The 19,325-nt window shown below is 40.5% G+C and overlaps 2 protein-coding genes across 5 annotated transcripts; both read left to right on the top strand.

Annotated features, from left to right (window-relative positions):
- The first annotated feature begins 1,050 nt into the window (after positions 1-1,050).
- On the top strand, positions 1,051-3,464 carry fhl5 (four and a half LIM domains 5). Of its 2 annotated transcripts, XM_027030858.2 has the most exons (6): positions 1,051-1,155; positions 1,384-1,544; positions 1,676-1,850; positions 2,253-2,422; positions 2,586-2,772; positions 2,895-3,464. In XM_027030858.2, exons 2-6 carry the CDS (start codon positions 1,386-1,388, stop codon positions 3,044-3,046), a joined length of 843 nt encoding a protein of 280 aa, XP_026886659.1. In that variant the 5' UTR covers positions 1,051-1,155; positions 1,384-1,385; the 3' UTR covers positions 3,047-3,464. The 2 variants fall into 2 exon arrangements, with proteins under 2 accessions (XP_026886659.1, XP_026886660.1); XM_027030859.2 differs by lacking the exon at positions 1,051-1,155 and having other exon boundaries at positions 1,371-1,544.
- Positions 3,465-3,576: 112 nt separating this feature from the next.
- si:ch211-266g18.9 (transforming growth factor-beta receptor-associated protein 1) lies at positions 3,577-10,309 on the top strand. 3 transcript variants are annotated; one of them, XM_027030860.2, is made up of 12 exons: positions 3,577-3,629; positions 3,843-4,597; positions 4,774-4,968; positions 5,201-5,355; positions 5,870-5,952; positions 6,042-6,386; positions 6,472-6,529; positions 6,651-6,788; positions 7,017-7,157; positions 8,913-9,072; positions 9,209-9,630; positions 9,775-10,309. In XM_027030860.2, the coding sequence occupies exons 2-12, from the start codon at positions 3,928-3,930 to the stop codon at positions 9,910-9,912; spliced, it is 2,505 nt and encodes an 834-aa protein (XP_026886661.2). In that variant the 5' UTR covers positions 3,577-3,629; positions 3,843-3,927; the 3' UTR covers positions 9,913-10,309. The 3 variants fall into 3 exon arrangements, with proteins under 3 accessions (XP_026886661.2, XP_026886663.2, XP_026886662.2); XM_027030862.2 differs by having other exon boundaries at positions 9,209-9,600; XM_027030861.2 differs by having other exon boundaries at positions 4,774-4,944.
- The last annotated feature ends 9,016 nt before the right edge of the window (positions 10,310-19,325 follow it).

Raw genomic sequence — 19,325 nt, forward strand, 5'->3', positions numbered from 1 at the left:
AAGACATGGATGCTGGAAGAGCATAAGGATACAGACAATAATGCTAAGTATTCGTAAAGGAGGCCATTTCCTCTCTGCTGTAGCTGGGCAAAAGACATCCCTAGGTGGAGGCAAGATAGATGAAGCTGTTGAACTGCTGCTCTTCCTGTGCTATTTTTGTCCATGAATTCCTTATCCAGCTAAAAAGGTATATGTCTACATGCTCAAAGATTCATTTTTAAAGTAGTTGGATTCAGTTCACACATAACTCCAAGCACAAAAGAAAAAATTTACACAGGCCACTCTCAAACACTGCAATCAGGTATGTTTAATTACCAAATAAACTTTGTGCTTGCAACAAATGTTTTCTGTGATGAAATGGCATGTTTATTCAGCCATTATTGACTGAACTCAAAGAAAGCCCCTCACTGGGAAATCTGGCTCTGCAGAATCAGTTCACAGCTCCTTTGAGATGATGCTTAGCCAAGCGAAGCCAAGGCAGTGGAAGTGGTTACTATGACACTTGGCATCCAGTAAGCTTTTGGCACTACCTCATACTAAGTCCCCAGCAACTGCCTGTAGGCTTTTCTACAGACACACACAGGCATCGAGTGTCTGCAGACATGCAACAATCCAAATGTCAGATACCTGAGGCAAATAGAGCAGTAAGTGACAGGTTAATACGCTCATGAGCAAAGAAAAATGTAAACCTTTTTAAAATACTGCTTTGGCTTATAGTACTAAAATATTTCCCTACAAATCAAACTGATGGCATGAAAAACTTGTATAAGATTAACTTAAAACGCTATTTCACTCAATAGGTAAACAAAAACACCCAAAAGAAACAATCTGTGGAACATTATTTCAGTGATTTAGCATGCACATGCGTGCACACGCGCACGTGGGCGCGAACGAACACGAACACGAACACACACACACACACACACACACACACACACACACGCCACAAGTAGTGTTAAGTGGGTGAACTCCCATAAAAGGTGCAGATATGTGCAGCTTGGTGATTCTCCCTGGGGATTTCAACTTATAATGGGAATAGTATTTATAGATGGTCTTTTCGATGCATCCAGTTGATCCCATCCCACCCTATGCCTGGTTGTCACCCTGCACGTCTCCACTCACAGCACCTCTGAACTGCTCAGCACTGCACTGAAGGTACAGTTTTACTCACCATGCCTAATCATCCTGTTGCCAAACATTTGGAATTTTCAAGATGTTGCTGTAGCTATCTCTGCAGTAATCTGCAAAAGAAGCTTGCCAAGAGCACTGCAAAAACAGGAGAATAGCAATTTCATGGTGTAGCTGCAGAAAAGCACGTCCTTGTTTGCTGAGGGCTCCTAAAGTGCTAACGTTTGTACGGTCCTGTTCGTTGTTCCTCAACAGCGATGTCCACTGAACGATTTGATTGCCATTACTGCAAAGACTCGCTGCTTGGTAAGAAATACATTTTAAAAGAAGACACGCAATATTGCACCAAGTGTTATGAGAACCTCTTTGCCAACTCCTGTGAAGAATGCTCTTTGCCAATTGGGTGCAATTGCAAGGTAAGAGAAATTCTTCCGTTCATGCACCCCCATCTCCTGCAAATAGAAACTAACAAAAAGAACAAAAAGGTAGCAAAGGCAGCAAAAAGATTGCCGTTCTTAACTGTAGTTTTTCTCTCTGTAAATGAAAGGATCTATCATACAAGGACCGCCACTGGCACGAGAACTGCTTCAAGTGCGCCAAATGCAGCCGTTCCTTGGTGGAGAAAGCGTTTGCTGCTAAGGATGAGTTGCTCCTCTGCACAGAGTGCTACTCCCATGAGTACTCCTCAAAGTGCACTACCTGCAAGAAAACTATCATACCAGGTATCATGCGCTGCCCAACATCAACGCACCAAATCAGTGATTTATCTCTGACAGACATCCAATGGTGCGCCGTTGATATCAGTCATTTAAGGTCATATTTCCGTCCCACTAGAATGTATGAAGCTTATGGAGGTATATGATGGTTTTGTAGTTCTGGTGAATTTTACTTGATTTCCTCAACAAATGTGATCCAACTGTTGAAGTGCTTGCTAACTTTCTGATGAGTACTGGAGCTGAGAGATGATTAACATTTACAGTACAGAGGTAGTGCAGGACCAGAATTAGGGAACACTCATTTGTACATTGCCAGCCCAGTTGTTAGAGAAATGCACTGCTATTAAGTCTAAGTGTTGCCAATCCCCATCTGTTCTTAAGAGCTGTATGTGTTTGGGTTTCGGTTAGGCTCACGGAAAATGGAGTACAAAGGAAACAGCTGGCATGAGACCTGCTTTCTGTGTCAGCGCTGTCAGCAGCCAATAGGAACCAAGTCCTTCATCCCCAAAGATAACAGCTACTTTTGCATCCCCTGTTTCGAGAAGCAGTTTGCCTATCAGTGCTGTGCCTGCAAAAAAGTGAGTGATGCAGTATATCTACCCGTTGCCAGGGAAACTGAGAGCATTATGCATCCATTGCCATTTGATATCAGTATATAGCATTGCTACATATACTGTGACTAATGCTGCAAGCTGACTGAATTCAACAGGAGTCTAAATCATTTGTGCATGCTTTCTGAAGGCCATTACTACTGGTGGGGTCACTTACCATGACAAGCCGTGGCATCGGGAATGTTTTACATGCATCGGATGCAAGAAGCAACTGGCAGGACAGCGCTTCACGTCCAGGGAAAACTACCCCTACTGCCTGGATTGCTTCAGCAACCTGTATGCAAAGAAATGTGTGGGTTGCACCAAACCCATCACGAGTAAGTGTTTATGGCCTGAAAAAGACACAGTCAATTAACCATCAGCATGACTTATACCATAATCTGCTGTAGGGTTTGGTTTTTGGGGGTTTGACTCTGAGCTAACTTTGAACTTGCCGCAGGTTTGGCGGGAGCAAAGTACGTCTCGTTCGAGGAGCGACAGTGGCACAGCGAATGTTTCGCCTGCATGCAGTGTTCCGTGTCTCTGGTGGGCCGCGGCTTTCTCACCGAGCGCGACGACATTCTCTGTACTGAATGCGGCCGTGAGAAGTGACCTCACATGGTGAATCGCGGCTCCGCACTGTGCAAACGTGGCATCCAACCTGAGCCGACCGAGTCCCGCTGTCCAAGCCGACAGACTTTACCTTCAGACTTGTTTGCAGAGCCGTTTTTTTCACTGCGAAGCTAATGTATGGCTTTTACTATACACTGGGGCATTTCAGTTTGAATTACAATAACCTGTATTTGTTAAGTAGATTTGAATTAAGTCTGTAGAAAAAAAATTAGATTTTGTTATTCACAGAATTTGTTCTTTCGTGGCATCTCTATAAGTTAGCAGGGTACTTTTGAGCAATTGTCAACATCTACTGTAAAATATTTCATTTGCAAAATAAAAATGCTTACTGGTGTTGGAAGATCTGTCACTCTTTGAAAAATGAATACATTCGCTTACACATTCCACATTCTCTGTAGTTAATGTACTTACAGTTCCATGACATTGTGTAACTCTCCACACTACGACCAAGGAAACTGCTGACACTAGCTTCCCCTCGGTGTGAATCACATGACAAGGTCGAAGTACACGCAGAGAAAAGCAGCACTTTTGAGTGGGGCACGACGACCACGCAACTACAGAGGTGAAATAAATAAATACGCATTTAAATTGTAGAAATATATATGTGTATATAATTTTGTGCTAAAACCGAAAAATGTTTTTAGAAATGTAACCTGTTAGATTGGATCTGAAGTACTGCACACATTCAACTTTGAACAACTCGTTGATATGTTTGAAAGTGATTTTTGTTTTTTCTTTTTGTTTGTTTGTTTGTTTTTTTAATTTGTGGGGTGAGGGAGGGGGCGATCCAAGTTGGTGGAGACGTTTTTTGTCATCCATATTTTTTCTATAGTCTGACTACAAACCAAAAACGCACAAAGATGAGCATTTTCAGCTCTGCGCTCGTCTTTGAGGAGGCGCCAGCTGGCAAAGGCAAAACCAAATCCACCCTTCAGTGTGTGGAGTTTTTCTGCAACAACCTCTATGTCGGACGGAAGAATGCAGTTATCCAGCATTTCGCTGTCACAGACTCAAGTAGAGGAGAAAGCCCCAGAGTGCAGGAGGTATGGAGGAGGCAGGTGGGCCGTGGTGGGACCGTTACCCAGCTGAAGACGGTGCCAGTTCTGAACCACCTTCTCGTACTCTGCGACGGCACCGTCACCGTGGTGAACATGTTCTCCCTGGAGCCTGTCCCAGGCTTGAAGAGCATCCAGAACGTGTCTCTGTTTTACGCCGGCGAGCCTGCTGCTCAGGCGCAGCCTGTGTTCGTCAAGCTGTTCATAGCCTGTGCCAGGAGGAGGACGGTATGTATATACAGGGTGTGCGTGGACAGATGGGAGTGCGTGGGCCAGGTGCTTCTCCCGCAGGACCCCGTGGCTTTGGTCGTGCACGAGACACGTCTGTGCGTGGCCACGAGTGACAGATACATCCTCCACGACTACCTGAGTCAGAGCACTCTCAAGCTCTTCACACATAACATGGGAAAACAAAACGTCATTGTGAAGGAAAGCGTGAAAGGGGAGTTCCTCCTCAACGGGCCAGGAAACTTGGGTGAGGCGGCTTTATATTCGTACTGCAGGAAGATGTTAAACAACCATTCAAGACCGTAGAAGCGCATCAGAAAATAGCACACTGATCATTTACAACCAAAACTAAATCGAGTTCAGTTGAACTGAATAAAACTGAATGGAAGTGAAACAAAATGAACGTGAGGGTTTCTTGTGCAGGCATGTTTGTGATGCAGAACGGTATATCTCAGAGGCCTCCGGTTCAGTGGCCTGAAGGCGTGTTGGATGCAGCAGTGCAGTATCCCTATCTGTTGGCTCTGCAGAGCCAGACACTCCATATCTACAGCATGCTGGACCAGCAGCTGAAACAGACTATTTCCATACAAAGAGGCAAAGCACTTCTTTCCACCTCAGGTTTTGTTTTAATTATTTATAGAGTGGTATAATATTCAGTTGCTGAGCAATATAATATATTATGTTTAATGTACAACTGTACAACATTTACAAGAGTACTTTTTTCCAGTTAGACTTCTGACAGTGAAGGCTTGTAATATACAACATGGAAATGTTGGTGAGATAAGATCAGAGCTACCGCTGTGATTTGTCTTGCATCATTCTTCTTTCATCTCTTGCCCCTTCTGTCTAGAAAGTGTTTTTGTAGTTGCTGAGCAGCAGATTCATTGCCTGTCCCAGACTCCCCTGGGGGATCAGGTCCAAAGCCTGCTTGAACATGAGCGAGTGGAGGAAGCATTGACACTGCTGGATGGGGTTCAAGCTCTCTTGCCAGGGGACTGTTATAAGGTAAGACGGTGATGATATGGCAGTAGACAAACTGGATTTAATCCTTATCCTCTGGATGCAAGCAAACCACAATCCACTTCATACCAAAATGCATATCTTGCTAAATTATCACTCTGTCTGACTTTAGATGACACGTAATTAACATCAACAACCAGCCAAAAGCTGAAAAACATTTGATTACTGTAGATCACCATTTAGAATGTAAATTATCTTTAATGATTATGATGGAACTGCTGAGTTAAGCAGCTCAATTTGTGATCTGCTTATAACCACATTACAGGAGCTGTTTGCATAAAAACTGGCAACAGATACAGAGATTTCATTCCACCATTACCATGTCTTAAACTAAAAGCTCAAGGTTTCAGGACAAATTTGTTTCCAGTTAGTCATCGATCACTTTTCCGATCTCTCTTTCACCATGTCATTTTGAAGTTTTGCAATCTAGTTTTGGCTTAGATTTTTAGTTTCATTACAAAGTGGAAAAGCATTGAAACATTTTGAAATTCACTTGTAGGAGCTGCACAGGAAAATTGTCCGCACATCTGGATGGATAAACTTCTACAAAGAGGCTTTTCCTGAGGCCATAGAGCTTTTCATGTAATTTAGAATTATTAATTTGCATACATCGAGCACATGCATTTCATTATGTAATTTACTGTTAAACATGTTACAACAATTTTCCACAGTAAAAGTGAACTGGACCCAAGGGAAATCATTAGCGTTTACCCATCAATGGTTGTCATTGTCAACGACTTCGAACATCAGCTTCCTGCAGTGAGCAACGTCAGGGACCTGTGGCAGCTAAATCAGGAGGACCGGACAACATTTCAACAATATCTCAGCTTCTTAAGCCACTTCTTAAGAGAGGTCCGTGGGACGGCTCAGGGCCAGATCTGCCCTCGGGAGGTTGACACGGCCCTTTTAAAACTGTACTTAGAGCAGGGAGACTACGGCAACTTGAACCAGCTTGTGTCAGCACCTAACCACTGCGTACTCCATGTGTGTGAGCCAGATCTGCAGCATCACAAAAGGTTAGACTGACTCTGCAAAGGCAAGCCAGGATCAGTAGCTGTAGCATGTCATGCCTAATAAAAACATTTCAATTTGCCATTTCAGATTTTTCGCAATTGGATTGCTGTATCAAAGCCAGGGTCAACCTTTCAATGCAATTCAGGTTTTGAATTTAATAATCTGGTGAATAATAATAATAATGTATTTAATTAATAACAAATAATAATGCTCCACCAGTTAAGGCTAATACAGTATATGCTAGTCTAAAAGGGTCATTTTGACAGACCTGGGCCCGAATTGTGGATGGTGAGGGTGACTCTTCACAGACTGTTCTCCTGCACATCGTGAAGACTCTAAGTCAGCTGAAGCAGAAATCAGTTATTTTGGAGACCATGGACTGGGTTCTTCTGAAAGACCAAAAGGGAAGTATTCTCATGTCCACAAAGTTCAGTGCCAGATGCCAAACCCAGTCAGGGCTGGTAATTTGAGGTTTATAGTCATCTGATCTTCTTTCTTTGTACAGCAATCTGAAAAGAAAATCAAACAACGCAGTGTATTTTCAGTAACAGCAACACCTTTAAATTATTTTTGCACAAGATAAATAGTAATATTTGTGTTGAGGATATAACCTTTTTCCCATTTCTATGCAGGCTGGGGCATTAATATTTACAAAGAGAGATCCAGACACCCAAAGCATGTTTGCTCCAAATGAAGTTCTAACCATTTTAACACACTACCCAATTGCTCTGACTTCATATTTGGAATTTCTGGTCCATGACTTGCATAGCAAGGTACGTTCTCCCACGTGTCGTTCCCAAATCCCAGTTTGCTTGGTTTAAGGGTATTAATCCAAATAAAGAATAAAGATGCATATTCAATAATCAGTTGAATAGAATAGCTGGTCCTGTTCTTTCTTGCAAGTTAAAGATAACATGCATTTAGGCATGCCTCCGGAGAATAGGCAGCCTCCGGAGAATGTCTGACAATCACACAAAGAACTCAAATTATTCTTTTTTTACATCCTTATCTTTAAAGTTACCACCATTATGTCCAAAATATTAATTATTCAGCATTATGTAAATGGAGGTTTGATACCATTATATCACAATGATAGGTTTTCCTTAAAAAAATAAAAGCGAATTTTTTTGGCCACCTACTGTTGATAAGATTGTTTCCTGTATCACCTGGTACCGGATGTTAGAATAAACCAGAATAATCCGCTTTGCTCCTGTGCTCTGAGCTTGAAGTTGTCTGCTCCATGTCCTCAGATGCCCCTAGGAACATATTAGAGATTCTAATTAAATGGCTAAATCTTTTTGCCTTAAACACTTTTTTGCATCATTCTGCACCTGGTACGGAGACCTTCGTAGGCTACTACGTTGAGGTCATGGATCACTTTATGAGAATACAGGATATTTCACTCTCTTTTATTCTTTTGCTTAAAAAAGAAAAAGATTATACTGCCAACTTTGTACAGTTATGCACAGTAATACTGACAGGAGTATTTTAGTTCCTACAAAGCTACATTTTACTTCATTTGGATTCATGCAACACAGTTAATGTCACTGTGTAAAGGTGACTTAATAGTAATACATTTTATTTAACAATCATTTTTATTATATAGCACTTTTTAGAACACAGTTTACAAAGTGCTTTACAGAAAATTAAGATAAATCAAAGAACAAAGTTAAAAGAACAGATATTACACAGTACATAATATTCATTCAATTAAATAAAAGGGAAATAAACCTTAAGTACAGCAAAAAGTGCAGTAAAAACTGTCTAACTAAAGGCCTTCCAGAATAAATTCTTCACTTCTTGAATGTTTTTAGATCATCGAGAGCCCTCAAGTCATCTGGAAGAGAGTTCCAGAGATTGGGGGCCAGGCAGCAGAATACAGCACCAGCACTCTTTAGACTGGTGCTGGACACCCCAGGCTTTCATACGGTTTAACAGTATACAGTGGTCCACTGTAGCAAATGCAGCACTGAGGTGAAGAAGAACCAGTATAGACAGGTTACTGGAGTCACAGTTAAGCCTAAGATCATTTAGGACCTTGGTTAGTGCGGTTTCTGTGCTGTGATGAGTTTTGAAAGCCAGACTGAAAAGTCTCTTTCATTAAATTACAAGTCATTTTTAATTGAAGAGATACCACCTTCTCAGTGGAGATCGGTCTATAATTGTTAAGATTTGCGGGCCTGATAACCACTGTTTTGAGTCTCTGTGGGGAAATTCCTTGTTTAAGTGACTGATTAACATTTACAATCATTCACCAGTATGCTAAAAACCTCTTGAAATAATTTGGACAGAATATAGTCTAGGGGACACATAGCAGTGTTTCAGAGTGAAAAGTCACTTTCGTAAGTGTTCCAAGGTCCATCTCTGAGAAGGAAGACAAAGTGCTTCCTGGTGCACTATGACCTTGCAGGTCTGGGGGTGGGTGGGGGCTATTGACCTGATGTAAAGTTGTTCCTAATGGAAATTTCTAACTACCAAAGAATTCAGCAAATTGATTTGATATGAATATGTACATCCTCTTTCACAAGGAGGAGAAGCACCACACCCTGCTCGCCGTGACATATGCCACACGGATCCTAGAGACTGCAAAGGGAATGCAGGTCAATGATGTAACCACCCAGGAGACAAGAGAGAAACTGCAGCAGTTCCTATGGCAATCCTCCATCTACGACACCAGTGCTATACATGGTAACAATAAAACCTTACAGGCCTCCTCTAAGTTATCTCTGCCACATTACTTATAAATAGATCCATATCTTTGCAGCAAAAAAACAAAAACAAAACAAGCAATGCACAATGTTCACGACAATTATTAATGTCACAGCAAAAATAAAGTCCTCACATCTCCATGTGGAGAAAGCTATCCTGCTGGGTAGAGCTGGAGAACACCAAAAGGCCCTGCAGGTTCTGGTCAATCAAGAAAAAGATGTATGCGCTGCAGAAACCTATTGTTGGAGGACCTCTGCTGGACAAGACAGGAAGTGCACCCAGCAGCTCTTCCTCTGCCTGCTCCAGATCTATCTCGGGTCCGGCCACCATGTGACCGCTGCGGTAGATCTCCTCAACAACAATGCCATGGCTTTTAATCCGGCCAGAGTGCTGGAGGTGCTTCCTGGCTCCTGGTCCCTCCAGCTGGTGATGCATTTCCTGCGTGAGTCACTGAGAGCAACAACGCACGAGAGGAGGTTGAGGGGCCTGGAGAAGAGCCTGGCGAAGGTAGAGAATCTCAGACAAAAGTGTGCCTGGGTGAGCATCTCTTGACATGCTAACTATTACTGGACATGCTAACTATTACTGCCCATGCGTTTTACTGAATCTGGAAAGCGATCTCCTGTGCTATGTTGGCTTCTGTTCAATAACTACCAACATTGGCATTTCTTATGCCCACAGATGGAGGCAGCACACGAAAAGGTCAAACTAGACAGAAGCTGCGTGTGTCATTGCTGTCAGAGGCAGCTCACAGGGCCTGAATTTCTGCGCAGACCTACAAGTGAGGTTATTCATATACACTGCTACAGTGAAGACTAGGACCACTGAATGCTTAAAACAGCCTAAACCGACAAACGTGTCAATAAAATTAATGTAAACAATATGGATGGAGCATTAGAACAAAGGAGAATCCTGCAAAAATAATGGATTATGGAAATAATAATGGGTTATGAAAAGTTGATTCTTGATTCTTCACTAGATATCTTGATTCTTCATTAGGAATTCCCACAGTGACTAGAGTTTCAATGCCTAGATATATAATCTTGGATATATAATCCCAGATGTATAATCTTACACTTAATATAGCCATTATTTTGTGCATATGTAGTTTTCATATATATTTAGCAGATTTTATTGTATCCTGTTCCATTCAGTTTATTTGAACATACAGTGTGAGTCACATAATATGGTCTACATAAACATTTCTACATAAACATTTATGAGTCTGTGTGAGTGATTAAATCATATCATAAACATTGCAACATCTCATTTGCAGCCACAAAACCATTTACATGTAGCTCTGGCATGGACAGAACATTGTCAGACCCAGACTATACACTAAAACGGCAGAAAAGAAATTGTACATGAATAATATCTTCGTCTAGACTGTTTCAGTTGTGGAAATGACTAAATACATCTCAGTAAATAAATGCCTCGGAAACACACTCTTGGGCCGTGATATATGTCACATAGGCTGTTGCAATGCCAAAACCATGTTCTGCTGTGAAGAGGTATAACAGAAAACCACACTAGCAGTATTTCTCATAGATCAGGCCTTGATGGACCATGTTACCTCAGCTAACTGAGCTTCAGCCATTCTAAAGCAGGGACATTGTATAATGCACCATAATACATCTCACTGACTGAGCAGATGCAATAATTAAACAGACCTTGTGTATCTAAATATAAATATAATTAAGCAGTTTATATATAGCCCTGGTATTTTCATGTAACAGTACATCGCAGGCCAGTGTACTGAAAGGCCCAAATAAACTAAAACACAGTTCCTTTTACCAGTTGTAAGGACAGCCATGCATACATTTCCTTTACATGTCTTCACAGATCTTTAGATAGGGCCAATGATATGGGCACAATTTGCTGTATTCTGTTTGTTTCTGAAATTTTAAGTCATGCATCGAAGCCAAGGAGGTGTTGTTTGCAACTGGACTTTCTGTGCATATATAGGTGATGTGAGTGTCTGTGTGTGCATGCAGATGTGCATGCACCCGTGTGCATACCTACTGTACCTGTGCATGCACTCACAAGCATACCTGGTATACATGTGCTTGCACTTACGTACATACTGGTTGTGCATGCACATGCACATGTGCGCATACATGCCTGTGTGTATGCGTTGCCATCCAGGTCTTGACTGGCCTACTCTCACGGCAGTACAAAGCCTCTCCCTAGAGTGTGCTTTGGCCATGTACATACTGTGCTTTGGCCTGTTGATCATGGGGTAGGTTCAGAGTTCACTTTAGGGTCTTCCCACTTGTTGTGTTGACTGCTGCCTCTTGGCTATAAATTTACATTTAAGACCTATATCAAAGCTTCTGCAAGCTAAGAATAAACAACTAACTCATATACTCAGGTGTTCAAACTCAAACTGTGTTAACTGAGGCTTCTAACTGGTCTTTATGAGGGTTTAGAAACATTGTTTAAACCTACAGTGACTGGTGAAGCTGCACCCATGAGAACTTGAATAAGGTATCAGTGAAGTCTGGTGTAAAGGGTTGCATGTGTGAGCAGACTGTGTATCCACTGGAGAGGAATCCGGGATCTTTAAAGGCTTTTGCACAGATGGTCATTTTACACACGAGGAAACAGGATAGATGCAAAAATCAACACAGAACAAATCATGGTAAAAAAAAAAACAGACATGGGTCCCTTTTTATAAATACCACAGACAGAGGAGAAGGGAAAACAGAAAGATTCTTTCCTTTTGCTTTTCCAAATATAAAAACACAGGATTTGAGATGTGAGTTTACCTCAAAACATATATATCAAATTTATTTTAACACTTGTCAATGGCAAAAACCCTGAAGGTGCCCTGAAAGGAAAACAGTTGTGTTTGCAAACATATACAGTACACAGTGAGGTGCATTGCAATCACAGTGGTGCCTTTGCTCAGTGGTACAGTGCTTCTGAGAGATCATTATTAAAAGAAGCTTTGCATTACTGAGACTCTGATGTAAAAAAAAAAAAAAAAAAAAAAAAAGGTGTACGAACCACAATGTGTCTCCCATTCTGAAAATAATATGCTCACAGATTACTTTATCACTCTTTTCAAGCTGAGCGGAACAAATGTAAACAACAGAAAATGTTAATATACCATATTAAAAGATAAAGACGCACTTTATGTTCAGGTGCTTTATGGTAAAAGCAAGCCAAATGCTGGCAAAATCAGGTAGCTACATACAGATTAATATGGAAAGATGAAGAGAAAGTGCATTATGGGCATTTTTAGAAAACCAGCCACAAACGACTGAGCTGTCTCTTCTGACGCATTTTTCTGGTTCTTAGTGGTTGCACAGAGACAGGGACAATCTCAATTTGCAGCCATTGGCTAGCAATAATGGTAAGGTTGCAGGGCTGCCTTAAAGATAGAACCTGCTTTAATTTCTAGTTTCCGTAAAGAAACTAATGCTATAGCTGAGTGGAATGAGTATATGAATAAATAGCTTTAAGGATGATCAAAACATCTATTTTTCGACTGCTATAAGCAACACTGTCATTTCCTCAGCTTTCTTTACCTTTGGTTTGGGAGACACGCCGACAGAGGAGAGTAACTGCGTGGACCACTGGAAGCACCAGGGGGATGGGCAAAGACCACAGGCTCCACCACCCTGCACCCTGGCACTGAGCCAGGGGCCTCGGGCTACAGGGCAGTGTGTAGCGTAAACCCACGGGGCAGACAGGGCTCACTCCCAATACATCCTGCACACACTGGTCTTTTTTACCGCTACTGAAGTGGGAACCGCTCGCTGCAACCGACAACAGCTCTTTTGTCTGCGACAAGACAATAAGAAGCTCGCTCACAACAAAGAAGAATATTGGGTCCATGACACTAAGATCTGGAGAGACCTGCTATTAAAGCAGTTTTTTGTATATCATTTTAATTGCATAATAGCCGCGTCATTTATCATATTTATGCTATTTGCAGGGTGCTCTAAAGAGGGAAACGTAATTAGACAATGAAAACATTGGACAGGTTTGCACACTTTCACTGGCTGGGAACATTTGTGCAACTGCTCTTGGCCCCTTGGTGGGCAATCAGATGTATTTAGGGAGTGAGTTAATATAGATTTAAGAAAAGACTGCAATTCTGCACTGGACTTCAAGTCAACTAGAAACCTGTTTGCCTGTATTATTAACCCAATTAGCTGTACTATTGGCAGTAATAACTCCATATAATATTTAGTTGATGTCTATAGCAAAATACCTGCATCACGTCATCACTGTTGAGCCTTATAGCATTTAAACTTGGACTGGACGTTGATCAGCGTTTTTTGCTTCACCTCCTTCGCCTCATCTCTCTGCCCCTTTAACATTTAACCAACTTGACCTCTTGCTGTGTTTGTGGCAAGTATTTTGCAGTTTATGACTTCAGAATGTATATGTGCAAGCAGTATAGTATAGAGTAATGTGAGGTGTGGCTCTTCAACTAGCTGTGCCTTGAACTTGTAAACCTGAGTACATGCCCAGCTAAATTAGCTCTCCTTTAGTGCACGTCATTCATCCTTCTGGGAGCAACTCCAAGCACTTGTGCTGACTAATCAGACCTGCATATTGGCGACTGCCTTTAGTTCTGCTATGGTCTGAATCTTCCCTTAGCTTCTAAACAAGATCTCGCAACGTTATAAAACAGCCCCTTTCTTGTAGAAATCCTGAATTATGCTGTGATGCTTGATATTTGATGCTTGCTTACCCACTTAATGCTGTTCTTTTGACCTAAACCCCTCTGGATGTAAATATGTGGATTAAGGTCATCTGGAATTTAAGATTTATGATTAAATTGTCTGAGCTCAAACTCTTAGAAACTCACCATCACACATATAGTAATTATATATTCAGTCCTCTGCACGTGCTCCCTTCCCAGAATACATATTGGGCTCAGGCAGCTTTTGTTTATCTGCATCAGTTCATATTCACTTCACCAGTTCAGATTTACTGCATCAGTTCAAATTCACTGCAACAGCTCTGATTTACGGAATCAGTTCAGACTGACTAGATTTTAAGTTTGATCAAATATGCAGGTTGATTCAGATATTCTCATCACATCCACATCAAAAATTTTTATTTCAAAATAATTTTTTTGTAATGGTGAATTGCCCAGTTTTACACCTCTAACAACTAGAAAATTAGACCCCATTGTCACAATTAACTAGAGCCTTAATTAGAGCAATGAAAGTTAAAAAAGAAACACAGAGTGAAAAAAATTAAAGCACTACTTGTTTGTAATTCTTACAGCACCCCAGTCTACGCAGGTGGAATGGGATGATATGTGTTGGTTATTAAACCCTAAAATAATATATTGATTGTGACAGTTGACAGAATGAATCCTACTCAAGATTTTTTAAAAATCTTAATCAAAATCAAAGGCAAGCTAGCTTGATTTATGAATGTGTAGCTTTGGTCTACTCTTGTATTATCATAGCATACAGAACGTGGACATTATATTTACATAATATAATATTACATAATATACTGCCACATACACCTCTTGGTCTATTTCAGCAACGATTCAGACAAGTTTAAACACCTCAGTGACAGCAATGATTGCACATTGCTGTCTGAAGCTAATCTTCACCCACTGATCTCATGTTAATATAGCTGGAGAAGACTGGGTGGATGTCGTTTATAAAGCACACAGCTCATAATCTAAGGCTCTAGCACATTTCTGGCCTTTAATTTGCAAAAGGGTGTTTCAGAAACGTCATGGAACTTTAGGCATAATGGAGAGTAAACATATAGATTACAGTGGGTTTCCGAATTAAAAGAATATAATTTGGTTAATTTCAATGGAACAAACCGCAAGGCTGAAAGCTATAAATGGGGTTTAACAATGATGAAAATGTTCAGAATCGGTTAAAGGTTTGACTTTGTTTTAAATAGCTCACTGAATACAATGACTCAAGCCAGCAAACTTCAACCTTCATCTACAGTAGGAAACGCATAGTTGCCCCTGCTGGTTTTCAAGCAAGGCATGGAAATGGGTCTGGTGTGATAGAAGTCTGTGGCACCCTACACATGCACGCACGCACACACACACACACACACACACACACACACACACACACACACACACACACACACACACACACACACACACACACACACACACACACACACACACACACACACATATACACACACACATGTTCACAGGCCTTTCATGGACCTTTCAGTCATTGTAGCAACCTGGTTTATTTATACCATATTAATACATGATAACATAGAGAACCGAAGGTCCCATACCAATACACTATTAAATTGTGTGTCTGGCATATTTTGGAAGTAACCTAAACAACTGACCAGTCTGATTGTCACTGGACATCTCAAAAGTGGTCATGAAGGATAAAGAAAACTTGTTTAAGGTGCTTGAGGTTGGGCTTACTGGTTTGGCACAAACACAAAGAATCCTTTGTTAGTTTCATGGCTATATTTTGGGGCAAGCCTTTGAGGTGTAGAAAATTAAACAGAGCAAGAAAATATTTCAAAGGCGATTTGTTTGCAATTGTCTGTTCTAAGTTGGAATGTTGGTAGCAGAGGAAGTCTGAAGTCTCTTTTCCACCAATTGCTGTATATCTACCAAACATAACTTACTGAAGGCGTGAGGCCCAAGAGCCTGGCAAGAATGTTCCAGTTAATGGTTTGTGTTTCCCTATTTACCCACCATTTACCCACAACTGCCTCTATTTAGCCACAAATGACCTCCTTTGAATTTATAAACATATTACTACAAATAGCTGAGGTATCTTTTGAAACCAAAGATAAACACCTTAAAAGTGCATTCACTTTGTGTGTGTACAAGTGTCTAAATTCGTAGCGATGGCTTAAATTTCAAAGCAAAAGAACAACATCGCATTTAGAAATGTTTGAATCCGCAAATGGTTGCTAAGTCTTATCATAAACATCCCTGTGTTGCTACTCGGACTGCATTGTGCTGTTAAAGAAAGAGAAATCTCGGAAGTGATGACGTATTATTATTATGTGGGAAAGAAGGGAGAGTCTTAAATGTGGATCCTGATTGCAAAAAGGCCTTCAGCTGTTATAACTGAAGTGCAGCTCTGGCACAGCTGAAATTACAGATGTGACTCTCAGAGGTTGAAGCCATATAGCCGAAGCAGAGTACAGTAAAGAGCTCTCAGATTAGCCCAAACTTTCTGCTGAGAATCTGTCTGCACATCCAGATCCCAGCGGTCCATGGCTGTCTTGGTTTGCTGTATTTGTACACCAGTACACACTTTATCTACTGAATGGTTGAATCAGATTTGGCCTCTTTTAGTTTTTTAAAATTTATTTTAAAGATGTACAGCTTTGTAGATGACTCTCTGGTGGACAGGTCCATACAATTTTTATTTGCAAAGGACTCAGACTTTCACATTTAGTGCTGTGGGCTCCATACTGGCAGTGGTGAGTTCAAGGCCTATCTAGCAGGTTACTGCTCACATCTGTAAAACAACCACACATCTCAGTGTAATGGCCACTATTATTTGATAGAGCAATAATACTGTACAAGTGTTAGGAAACTGATGCCAGATAGTCTATTTCATGTGTTTCAAGTTCATGAGTTCCAAAGACTGTTATATTACATTCTTTAATCACAGCATATACCAGAAATGTATAAAAAATTAATGTACAACCCCCCAAAAATTTCCTGAATATTAGTCTATCACCTTTTCTCAAAATATATATGTCCCTGTTATAATACAATTTAACTCAGAATTAATAATGTAAGAATGTAGCATTCTTAAATGCAAGATATTATTTTTAGGCATCATAGTTAAGTATAAGATTCCACTACTGGCATTTATGTTCTGACAAGAATAAATGAAAGGGAAACAAAACCAATGAAGAGGTTTATTTAGCTCCTATTCCAATAAATGATACAATGACTGGCAAGCCATAAAGGGGGGTGGTGGGGGGTGTATATGATAAAGTAAAACTCTAAGATAGAGGACCAGACACATGTCCCAGGAAGAAAGAGCCTTGTTATATTCAAAACATGCAGAGCAGTACATGCCAGCCAGTTGTGATCCTTCTTCATATCTGATTCACTTTTTATTTCTGAAGGTTTTTAATAACTTTAGCTTTTTTATGCTCACCTCATTGACACTGGTCCTTCTACGCACTCATTTCTTTTTGCTGTGAATTCACAATTGCCTCTGTGATTTGGTTTCACGACGTTCAACCAACCAATCAACCGTTAAGTTACTGAGTGCATGCGCAGTGTGTCTGTAAGTTTTGACAACAACTGAGTTTCATGAAAGGCTGCCTAGCAATAATTGTAGCCATGAGGTTAAATGTCATGAGAATTCAAACTGGGGACACACTTCCACTGCTTTTAAATACCACCCCAGAGACGGGCCTCACCTCCACACACATTTCTAGATACTTGTTTTTGCAACCTTATAATTTCAACCAACTCTGAGAAGTCCCCATCCACCCTCCCATTCATAAAACTCAAACTACCTCTTAGTGGTGCAGTAAGTTTATTGAAAGCTTAAATTTGTATCCCAATCTAGATGGGTTATCTTTAGTGCTCTCATTCTGTTGTATCTTGCATCAACCAGCAATTACAACTTGTTCTCCACTTGGGTGTGGGAGACCTGTGCTAGGCGGGAAGCGAAACCAGAAACATATTTTCTTGAGTCCTGAAATACAAAATGAGTCCATCTGGTTTTCCAGGCATTGCTAGAATCATATATTGCTCAAGAAAGAAATACAGTATTGAGACGTTGTGTTTCCTAACGTTAAAGATAGAGCACTAGTGTCATGGTGCAGATCCAAGTTACAGGTATTATCAGTTTTTTTTCATAAGGGTTATCAGTTATTCATTAAGGCTACAGCACTGTCTAAAACAGACATTTTCAAACCATTTTAACATATGAAAAAACTCTACCCCAATGATTTCTGACTGACATTTACATGATAAATGTCATGGAATTTCTTTGCTTGTCAAAGTAATACTCCAGCAATGCTCTAATCTAATCTCTATTTACTGTATCTGTAGCATGTAGATGACTATGATGGACCATAATTTCAATGTGTTTTCCTGTACTTAGAAAAGAATAGAAACCTCTGTTGATATTATGATATGAGACATGCTTATACTGTAACCCAAGACAGCGGCATCTGCCCTTAGGGTCCAATTATAAGTGTCTTTCATGTTGACACATTTTTCCTTTCTTTTCTAAATCTAAATGCCATCTGTGGTAATCAACCATGATGTGCTAGTTATGGCAGATACAGATTTGGTTTAAAAAAAAATCTAATTAATGAGCTAATGTTACACCTCTTGATTCATACTGTAGCTGGTAAAATGGAGTCACATTTGTGTTGTTAAATTTTTAATAATGGCCATTTCTCTCTTATAAAGGATTTCATCGACCACATCAAAACACTCAAGTGCAGTAATGACTTCAGCAGACTCACATGAGTCCCTCCAAACTATATATTTCACTTATTCCTGAATCTAGACTCATAGAGAAGTCCAAAACTGAGAATACCCAGAATACCCTTCACTCTGGTTTATCCCTAATATAGCTCAAAGCAGTACATGTCATCAAAACATTGTACTATGTGTATGGGGCACAGATCTGATGGCACTAATTTTTACATCTGAAATGAATCAGATGAAGTGGCATTTATCAGCTGTAAACGTTTTTGCTTAGAGAGAATACAACCAATGAATGACAGCTGTGTTTCACAGTGCTTGCTTTTCACAGTTTTTTAAATGTAGAAAGACTGAAATGAACAAATAAACATAAAAAAGACTCCACCCATTCCTGCTCTGTCATTAAAGTAAATGTTAGTAGCATTTGGAGTCTCAAGTCTCCCTTGTGGGTTGTAAACACAAACTTAGTTTAAAAGAAAATGTTTGCAGGGGACAGGCATAAACAACCCATTTTGAAAGGAACACTGGCAGACGAGAGTGTTCAACACTTCTTAAATCTAGTCCCGTTGAATGCAATGGATAAATTATACACCACACAGAAAGGTGGAGAAAAAAAACATACAAAATGACAATGATGGAGGGAGAGAGGTAGTCACTTGAGAAGCTGGCAGCTGCTATTCATGTCTTTTACAGGGTTGAATCCAGGCCCCCTTGGTGTCTCACATTATCAACCAGAGCAACACAGTGCGCAATGAAGGCAGGGGAATGAGAGAAGTGCTTTTTCACACGCAGAGCATGCTCAAACAATACTTCTCAAGTGCATTTATATTTC

Source organism: Electrophorus electricus, chromosome 13, assembly GCF_013358815.1.
Source record: "Electrophorus electricus isolate fEleEle1 chromosome 13, fEleEle1.pri, whole genome shotgun sequence".
In the NCBI taxonomy this organism is placed as follows: Eukaryota; Metazoa; Chordata; class Actinopteri; order Gymnotiformes; family Gymnotidae; genus Electrophorus; species Electrophorus electricus.